At 46.4% G+C, this 9,743-nt stretch overlaps 1 protein-coding gene across 5 annotated transcripts in view; it reads right to left on the bottom strand.

Moving 5' to 3' along the window:
- Positions 1-1,551: 1,551 nt before the first annotated feature.
- Positions 1,552-9,743, bottom strand: part of St7 (suppression of tumorigenicity 7) — a 239,930-nt gene continuing 231,738 nt past the window's right edge. For 2 of the 5 annotated variants that reach the window (XR_003836915.1, XM_029478333.1), the window contains 2 exons: positions 9,144-9,283; positions 1,552-1,946 (listed from right to left, as the gene is read on the bottom strand). Coding sequence is in view for 4 of the 5 variants with exons in the window: in XM_029478333.1 (XP_029334193.1) it covers positions 1,851-1,946; positions 9,144-9,283 (236 nt within the window). In the remaining variant the exon portion in view is untranslated. The remainder of the gene's footprint in view (positions 1,947-9,143; positions 9,284-9,743) is intronic. The other 3 variants (XM_021164297.2, XM_029478334.1, XM_021164295.2) reach the window with 2 other exon arrangements.

Genomic DNA, 9,743 nt, shown 5'->3' with positions numbered 1-9,743 from the left:
TAATTCTCAAATTTGCTAGGCATATTTAAATCCATCTTTTAGCTGGACATGGTGGCATACACATGACATCTGAGAACTCTGGAGGACAGGCAGAGGATTGAGAGGCCAGTGTGAGCTATGGAGAGACCTTGTATAATAAACACACACACACACACACACACACACACACACACACACACACACACACACACTTTATCTTGCATTCCTTGGCTTCATTTCCTACAACTCAAGGTTTCTAGCAACAACTGGCTTTGGGCCATTTCCACTTCACACTGCTTACTTCTCACAAGCCTCTCCTTCAGAACTTATCGCAGTCCAGAGTCTCAGCCCCAGCAGACCAAAAGCTCTGATTTCCTCATCTATTAAATTAAAGAATTGCATTAGATAATTTGTTTGTTCAGCTCAAAAATTATACTTCTAAGCCTTCCCTGGTCCTTCTCATCTGAAACCATTCTCCTCCAGCACAGATCAAAGTTTATTGTGCCTGTCATGTGCTATACCACCTGACTCACATAATCACTTGAGCATCCACTCTGTGTCACGAGTTGTCAGCAAGGCAAGGATAGCCCCTACTCCCAAGAGCAACACTACTGGTATGTATATGGGGTCAACCTCGCACCAGATAAGTTCTGTAAGAACAGAAGCCAGCTGTACATTCTCATCATGGGTTTGCACAAAATACATACAAAGAAAAGTTAGCCCTGCAAATTACCAACCCATCTCACTGCTCTGGGGCAGAGACCAGGATCTCAAGCCCTGAGAGGAGACTGGCCGCTGCTTCCCAGAACACTACCTGCCTTGATGTGCCTGAGGGAGAGTAGGATTCTAAATCAAAGGGGGAAGTGTGCAAAAGACACACTGGATTGAGATGTTACATAAAGGTACTTTTCACTTTAGATGGAGGACTTGTGTTTGTTTATTTTTCTTCTTTTGCTTAACTGAAGCCAGATGCTCTGCTAGGTTTGAATCATGCACAAAGCTCTGAGAGGTGGTGAGGACAAATCATCATTTTGGTTCAGATCAGTAAAATACTCAAAGAATGCTCAGATGAAAGTGTCAGAAATGCAAACATGAGAAAGCTTAAAAGGTACTCTTGGATGAAGTGTTTGAGACGGCAACAAGGGTTTAAGCAGCCAGGTTCTGGGACAGACTGCTGGTCTGTGGCTTCTTGTCCGCAAAGCTGTAACAACCTACTGAGGCACAGATGGGTGTTTCCATGGAGCTTACACCCACCTTGAAAACCTGACTTCCCTGTGCCTGTTTAGCATGTGCGCACACTCTGTTTGGGGCTAGTGCTTTTGTGACTCTATTTACATCCTTTCCTTTCTTGTTGTTTATTCGTTTGTCTTTGTAATGTTGGGCACACAGAAACCAGGGTCCCATGCAAGGCAAGTAAGTACTCCACCCCTGAACAGTCTCCCCAGCCACCAAGTCATGAGCTCTGGGCTCTGCAGAGAGACGAGTTCTGCCAGCAAAGAAAATCAGTATGGGTTTTGCAGAACCCATATCCTTGAAGAATAGCATACACCCACTAGTTTACTGGGAACACTGAAAAGTATAGGGTTAGAATAAAGATAGAAGACGACACAGGTTCTTGCAATACACAAAAGTTTATTTATTTATTTTTTTACTTTTTGATCAGTCAGTTTTGAAGGCAAAATAAAATAGAACTGAACATCAATAAATTTTGTACAACAAAACCAGCCTTTAATAAGGAACTGATAGTCCATGAACAGTTTAAAATCTCAGAATNGTTTCCCTTTTTCAAAGTCATGCTTTCTTGCGGTCCATGAGAAGTTGGCACAGAAGAGATGGTGGATGGTGTGGAAAGTGAAGGATGGGAGGCTCCCTCAGATCCGTGTCAGCTGATGCCACAAACTGGAGGGGAGGATGCTTTCCACTTTCTCCATAACAAAGTTCAAGGGGGCAAACAAAGTGCTGAGGAACTGCAAGGAAATCAGAAAAACAGCAGTCAGGAGAAAGCTTGTCCAAGACGAAGGTCAACTCTCCCGCGCACGCCTGCATCTTAGGATGTTCCACTCTGAACGCCTCATGAATGTACACCCCTCATGTTTACAGGAAATGTCGGGGAAAGTGGAAGATGCATTCCAGCCCCACCCCCAGCAGGACAGATAAGAAGGAAGTGTCTGCTGACAGCCTCCTTCAGCCCTCTGACATCTGCCCCAGTTCCTAAGATGCTAGCAGTGTTCAGAGTTTACCCCTGCCTATTAAGATGGATATCTTCCAAGAGGATGATGGATCGGTATCAAGTGGACCTAGGAGCGACACAATGGTGACAACCTAGGCTACTTGATTGTCTAGCTGGCTCTACAGCCTACTTTAAATGGAAAAGGGAATATAAAGAGCCAGGTTTGTGATGCCAGATTGCTTTGGTTTCCTGGTGTATTCCAAGCACAGCCTAAACAGCATGTTTTGTGTCATGTGTCAGAGAGCTGGGGAGAGAGCAGCAGGCTGGCACCCTGGGAGGCCTTGTCCTCCAGGAAGGGCTGTTGAATGGGCCTCTGGGAACTAAATACAGACAGTGATTAACGATGTGTCTTTTAAGAAATACATTTTGCCTTATCAGATACTAATCATAATTTCAAATTTATTCTGATGATGCTCCTGTGAACAGCTGACTTGGAGAAGCTTGCAGGAGAGATGTCTGTTCAGGGGAGAGGTCAGGATTGAGAAGGACTGTCTTCTGTCTGCTGAGAACCGAGGCCTTGGCTTGCTGACCTTTAACACCTTGTTCTTTATTGTGTGTCTTCTTTTGCCCTAATCACTATCCAGAGCACAGTACTGCCAATACCAAAACAGATTTTACTTCCGAGTAAATAGAAACATGCAGTGGGAACATGGTTCTGAGTACAAGCAAAATTAGTAGGTAGTGCAGCCAGGAAGCATATAGCATTACCCTTACTGGCCACATATTCTATGAGTTTTGAATCTTCAAAGTAAGAGATATGAAAGTCAAGTGTCCCAAATTCAAAGAGCTCAGGATGGGGTGTGTGTTTGTGGGTGTGAGTGTGTGTGTACGTGTGTGTGTGTGTGCATGTATACATGTGTCTGTGTATTTAATGTGTATGGAACATACCTATCAAGAAGGCCGATAACACACATTGTAGCTGCATCATCAGAAACTTGGTAAAGTTTCTTTATTCTATTTTTTTAAATCAATTAGATACAGTTGCTTGGCAATTAAGTACTACATAAGAAAAAAAGACCCTCACATAAAACTTCCTCTCTTGAAGCCTCAAAGACAAGGGATAGAGGGAGCACAGACATTAAGATGTGGACAGAGTAAAGTTGTACATATAGGTCATGGTAGCAGTTAGGGTAGACGCCCAGGGGTGCTCAGAAAAGGAAGAGAAGTCAGGCTGGAGAAGAGCAGAGAAGTGTTGAGAAGATCAACAGACTCCACCGGATGGAAGAACTGTCAGGAGGTGTGCTGTCAGTGCCCACATTGTAGGTCTGCACGAAGTGGACACTCTAGGTCTAACTAATGGTCAGAATATGGAAAAGGAAACCGTCAGATGGTGAGTAGCTCAGGTCCATTGGAATACAAGCTGAGTTCAGACTGACTGGCAGCCTTGAGTGCCAGCTTGATGTGCAGTTGAAAAATAGGCAGCCCCAGGTGTGGGGATTCACTGCTCAGAGGGTGTTAGGTTCACAGTTTCTGATATTCTGAAAATATCCTTTTGTGAGTATGCCAAAAGACTTAGGAGAGTTAGCCTCCGACAGCTCTTCTCAACCTGTGGGCATCACCCTTTCACAGGGTCTGGCATAAGACCTCTCAGAAAACACAGGGATTTACATTATGATCAATAACAGTAGCAAAATTATAAAGTAGCAACGGAAATGACTTTACGGTTGGGGGGTGCTGTAGCATGAGGAATTACTTGTATTAAAGGGTCACAGCATTAGGAAGGTTGAGAACCTGAGGATGGATTATCCATCCTTCCCAGTTTAGCAATGGGCTGTGTTCCATCATGAAGAAGGCTGGAAAGCATTGTGGAGAGAAACACCGGGCCTGGGGATGATCCCCGCCTGGCTGCCTCTGAAATCTTCACCAATATCCTGCACTTAAAAGGATGATATGGACCAAGCGTGCTGACTTCACTATTAGTATAAAACTGCACTTACAAGTTATATGGGTACAAGTGTCTGTGGTATGCACAGTGAGAGGTAGATACACAATGATAGATGACCAAAGCTACAAAGGTGGCAGTGTTTGCATACAGTACTCAGTTCCATAAAGAGAATGCAAGTGGTAAGCCATGGGGATGCATCAGAGATTCTAGCAGGCGTTGGAAAAGCACAGGTCAATAAGCACGGTGACATGGCTAGTGGCTGTACTGAGCAGATTTGGGAGCAGAAGCACTCAGTAAGCCCTGAGCCAGAGCCATGGGAGGAGACCCTCAAAGGTTGTACCCTGCACAGTCCCACACCCTAATGTGTGGGCACCAGAGGGAGCAGGAGGGGGCTCAGCTCAACCAGAGTGCAGCAGGAAGACAATGTCATCACCTAACTTCAAAGTGAAGACCAGCTTTGGTTGTGTGCTTTGTGTTTCTGGGGAGCATTAACTTGACTGAGACCAGAAGCTTCACTCTGAGGTCTATATCCTCCTTTTCCCCCACTGCATGCCAAGATACAGTGGTCTTCCTTGCTATACTACATCTGTTCTTCCCACTGAGGTTATATGAAGGATGACACTCTGCTCCAGTCCCCCTGTGTGTAATGACTTATTCTTTCTTCCTTATATCCCGAATGGGTGACTGAGGAAGGCCCCCTTTGAGCATCTCCCTGGATAGCCTCATGTATTTCCTTACAGAAGCCCAGCTGAGATGTGCCCCTCTCATACCCAGGCCACCTTCCTTCTTAAGACCCTTCCCCACCCTTCTCCCTGTCCACACCTACAAAGAAGAAGCTACATAGCAAAGAGGCCTGTGAAGTGCCCACGGCCTTCCGATCACTGGCAGCCCAAGGTCCGTCCGTGGCTCTTGTCGGGAGTTACAGAGGTTTGAGGGCTCGTGCCTTGCTCCTCAGGTGCCTCAGGACACTCAGCTGGTACTTTAGCTGTATGAAAAACCATCAGGACCTTTGACCAGAAACCTAATAATGCTTGAAGAGAAACAGCAGTTTCATTTCTAGACTAAAAGGAAAATGTATTACCTAAAGAGTTAAATCTGAATGAGCCAAACCAGGCAACTGGGATCAACTCCTCTGTCCCAATGTCTAAAGCCTCTGTCCAGAGGGCAGAGAGCCGTGGTCAGATTTCTAACCCAAGTGTCCCATAACTCAATTAGTGTCCACTGCTGAGAAAACGCAACTGAGCTCATAAAAAAGGAGAGAGTGGCACTTCAATCGCCTCATCCTCCCTTTCCCAAGACACTGTCACCGAGAGCAAGGTCACAGCTCAAAGCTCGTTGGGTTCACAGTGGAAACCTCTTGCTTATCTGAATAGGTTCCAGGTGCCCTGTCGCAAGCAGACAATTGACATCCCACTGTAATCAATATCAGACTTCAAAGAGTGCAGGCCTATAAATGAAGATGAGACAGAAGTTAGGGGGTGCAGTCTCAGAGGAGTGAGAGCCGAGGAGGAAAGACAGGCCCTCAAGAGCAGGAGGGGTCAGAGTGCTGACCTCCCCACATTCTGAGAAGAGCCGGGCCTGGATGATAGCTTACTTATATGAGCTGCCTTATCTTAAGAACCAAACATTCTAGCAAGAGTTAGTCCTAAGTCATCGAGGTAGATTAGATTGTAGGCAGCCAGTCTCAGCCTCTCTACTCACGCCTCTCCAGTGACTCACTGTCTAAGGGTGCTGGGACTGGCTGTGTTAGTGAACAAACATGCAAGAGTTCCCACGCTGTGGAGCCTGGAGGGTGGCAGTGCAATCTCTCTGCATCTACTAAAAGTCATCACACCCAGGGCATTATCTCAGGAGAGGCCTGAAGCCATCACTTTCTCAGGCTGCAAATGGCTGCAGACAGCCTGTGGGGCAGGGTGATAACCCCCAGGTGTTGGGCAGGGCTTTTGGAGGTCTGATGGAGTGAGGAGGTGCAGATGAAGAGTCTGCTGCCAAAGACACACTGGTCCTCCTGAGATCCCCAGCCTTCTTCACGGGGCTGCCCAGCTTCCTCTCTTCCTAGTCCTCCCCAGAGTGGACAGGGGTAGAGCTCCTTAAAGGGTGAGGCAGCCTTGATCCTCTGGGTAGAGGTTTACAAGCATGCTTGTTAATAGCGGTAGTTGACCACAGAACCAAGCCATGGTAAAGAGCAGGAACATGCAAAGCCAATCTAGTTCATCCAGTCCTTTGATTCCAGATGGAAGACTGATGCTCTGGAAATAGTGAGGAGAACAGCCAGTGCTAACCGCCCAGGTTTCTGAAGAGACTGCTCTATGACCTGGCTAGAGAATCTATTTGCTCTCTGCTCTCCTTCTGATCCCTTTGCTGGCTACCATCCGCTCAGTATTGTGCTTTTCAGCTGTGACTGTAGACCTGAGTCTCCAGGTCTCAAAACTCTAATGCCTATGCTGCATTGGGTCAAGTAGGCAAGAGGCCCGAGGGAGGGCAGTTACCAGTAATCTTTAAGCTCCATTGGTGTTCAAAAGTACAGACAGACTGAAACTACTAATTCTGGACAGCTGTCACTTGAATAGCTATGACATAACCTCATATGACCTCTTAAAGGTTTACCTTTCATAAAGCCAGATTCCTTAGAAGGGAGTAAAATCTTTAGCTTCCACCCTCAAGTGGGTTGTGGGGTCACTGCTAAAAATACGATTCCTGGTGTGACCATCAGGATTCTGAATGTTGATGGTATGGCCACAAACACTATTCCACTATTGGAGCACTAGAGGCTAAGGGCCATGGAGATCCTGTACCCCAGCAAGGGTTATCTGCCAGCTTAATACTGAACATTGGGACAATGAGGTGCTTTTGTACGAGTTTTAAGAGTGTTTAAAGGGGAAACCAAACCATGGGAACAGTAACCGTCTAGTTCCAGAACTACATTCCGACTACACATTTTAATGGCATTATACCCTAATCTCTGCCAACTCCTCTCTCTCAGAGGCTAGCTGCAGCGGAGACAACGGACAGCACAGGCCTGGGACCCAAGGCATCTAGGGCAGCAGCTTGGTAATGCTGATTTGGGAAAATATGTAGGCAATATAAGAAAACTTATTTCCCCGAAGGAAGGAGGGAGTTCAAGTTGGCCTTGTGTAGAGAAGCTGTCCTGAGAATCTGCTAGGAAAAGCAGATTTCTATGGTGAGCTCCCAGAGTGTGAAATGAGTGTAAATAGAAGTGAAAGGAAGGGTTGTGAGTGCTACATGATAGAGCTCGGAATGGCCATCGGTGCAATAGGTGCCATGTTAAACAGGGAAAACCCATGCACAGCGGCATTCACTGTGAGCCCATGCACAGGGGTATATTCACTGTGAGCCTGTGCACAAGGACATTCACTGTGAGCCTGTGCACAGCGGCATTCACCGTGAGCCCATGCACAGGGGTATTCACTGTGAGCCTGTGCACAAGGACATTCACTGTGAGCCTGTGCACAAGGACATTTACTGTGAGCCTGTGCACAGCAGTATTTTTGATGTACTTAGATGCCCTTTCGTAGCCACAGTGGAAGATACTTTGTTTGAGGACCCTTTAACCTGTAAGGGTTTATGATCACAAGGGAAGAGAAGGGAAGAAACACTAAATGGTATCTGATTTTTATGCTGTTTGCTTTTTTCTGCAAAGACTGTTGCTATTCATTCATTTAACAGTCATTGGTTGAGAGCCTACAGTGATCAAGGCTCTGTACAAAGCTTTGGAAATACAGATGTGAGAAAGGTACAGACTTGGTTTCAAAGACTACAGTCTAAAGGGGCACAGACAATTTTTCATCAATTATAGGTGCTAACATGGGCCTTCATGGAGCTCTGTGGGAACATGGAGACATGCTCCTCAACTTCAGAGAAATGAATGCAGCATTAGAGAAGAAATAGGTCTTTAGGTAGGCATCAAATGCATAACAAAGTACATGTGTAAAGGCACTGAGGTGCACAGGCCTGGTGCATCTGGGAATTGTGAGCTTCACTATGGCTGAAAACTGGGCTCTGTGTAAGAACCGTGAGGTATGAGGTAACAAGGTCATCAAAGGGCCACTACAAGAAAGAAAGCTCCTTTAGGGCAAGCAAAAGGACTGAGATTTTTGTCCTGAAATCACGGGGAACTAGTGGATAAAGGCTGGGAAGTGGCATGCTTACTGGAAATGTAGAAATCTCTTCTCATGTTTGTATACCAGACAGAGGTGAGACAGCTTTAGGAGGCTGACCTGGGCAGCTGCCTGGCAGGGAGGGGCTTGAGAGAGCAGGGAGTTTGTGGTTGAGGAACTGACTCAGGACCTGGCAGGGCCACTTTAGAGGCAGAAGTAAGGAGACAGGCCATCCCTGCTGATCCCATCCATCTTGAAATCAGAGGGCTGGGAGTTAGTAACTCGTGTTTTCCTCTCTGCTTCCTCTATCTCACAGCTCACTGTGCTAAAAAATTAGGATGGTCACCGGCATGGTCTGACAGACATGATCAGGCCTCTTCAGGGGAAAGCAGTTCTTAGCAAGCAAGGCAGACACTTTCTTCTAGGGTTGTCTCTCCCCCTCTCCCAAGGCTCTGTGTGGAGTTTTCCTATTCCTGAATGTCATCTTGGTTCCCTTCCACTACCAGCATTCTCACATTCTCACAGTTCATACCCACACAGCCCAAGGGTCTGTAGGCAGTAAGAACACCACATAAATAATCCTGGGGAACAAAATATCATGAATGAAAGATTCACAGTATCTCAGGATTAGAAAGTGCCATTCAGTTATACATGCCCCGCCCATTTCTCATTTGTGAGGATTCCCTAAATTCTATCTTCCTTTGGACTTCCTGCACTCTCTGGAAGGTGCTGAGGATTTCTTTGGGAAATAAGGGAAGGCCAGAACTAACCCTTTGCTCTCACTTGCCCCCATCCCCACCCCCAGCCCTCGATTGCCCAGATGATCATGAAAACTAAATGACTCTTCAGCCCCTTCCCCTCTGGCTCCTTCCCTTGGCTTCCTTTGTCCACCAGTCCATTGCCTAAGTCCCCCTTCTCAGTGAGCACTCACAGCTTTTGCGAAGACTCCCATGAGTTCCGGAAACTGATGTGTCAGGAGGGCCAGCATGGCTGTGAAGGAGCACAGTCCAGCAGTGAAGAGGATAAAGAAGGGAAGTTCCTTCTTTGGGTAAACTGAGACTTCATGGAAAGCTGAGGAGAAAACCAGAAGGGAACCATTAGGACTCAGGTGAGCAGCACCTTATGGAGTCTCACCCCCTTGACTACAGTATGTGAGCAAGGAGACAGGCAGGAGACTGGGCATCTCTCACTCACGCCTGCCTCTGTTGCCTTGGCTGCCTGACTGCTTCACCCAAGTCCAAGATCTTCTCCAGCACTTCAGGGAGAGACACTACAGGCCTAGCTTGGGGGTGTCACACATCCATGAGCCCACATCTACATTTACTATATAGTGTTCCCTTCTCAAAAGCAAATACAAAAACAGCAAAACCCTATCCAAATGACAACACATATTTCCAATAGGAATTCCTGAATCAAGTGTGAGTGTGCACATGTGTACTTGCACTCCTGTCCTATTTTTTTTTCATTTTTTTAAATTAGGTATTTTCTTTATTTACATTTCAAATGCTATCCCAAAAGTCCCCCATACCCT

Source organism: Mus caroli, chromosome 6, assembly GCF_900094665.2.
Source record: "Mus caroli chromosome 6, CAROLI_EIJ_v1.1, whole genome shotgun sequence".
Taxonomy (NCBI): Eukaryota; Metazoa; Chordata; class Mammalia; order Rodentia; family Muridae; genus Mus; species Mus caroli.
The sequence above is the reverse complement of the archived record's forward strand: the minus strand, read 5'-3'. Positions and strand labels throughout refer to the sequence as shown.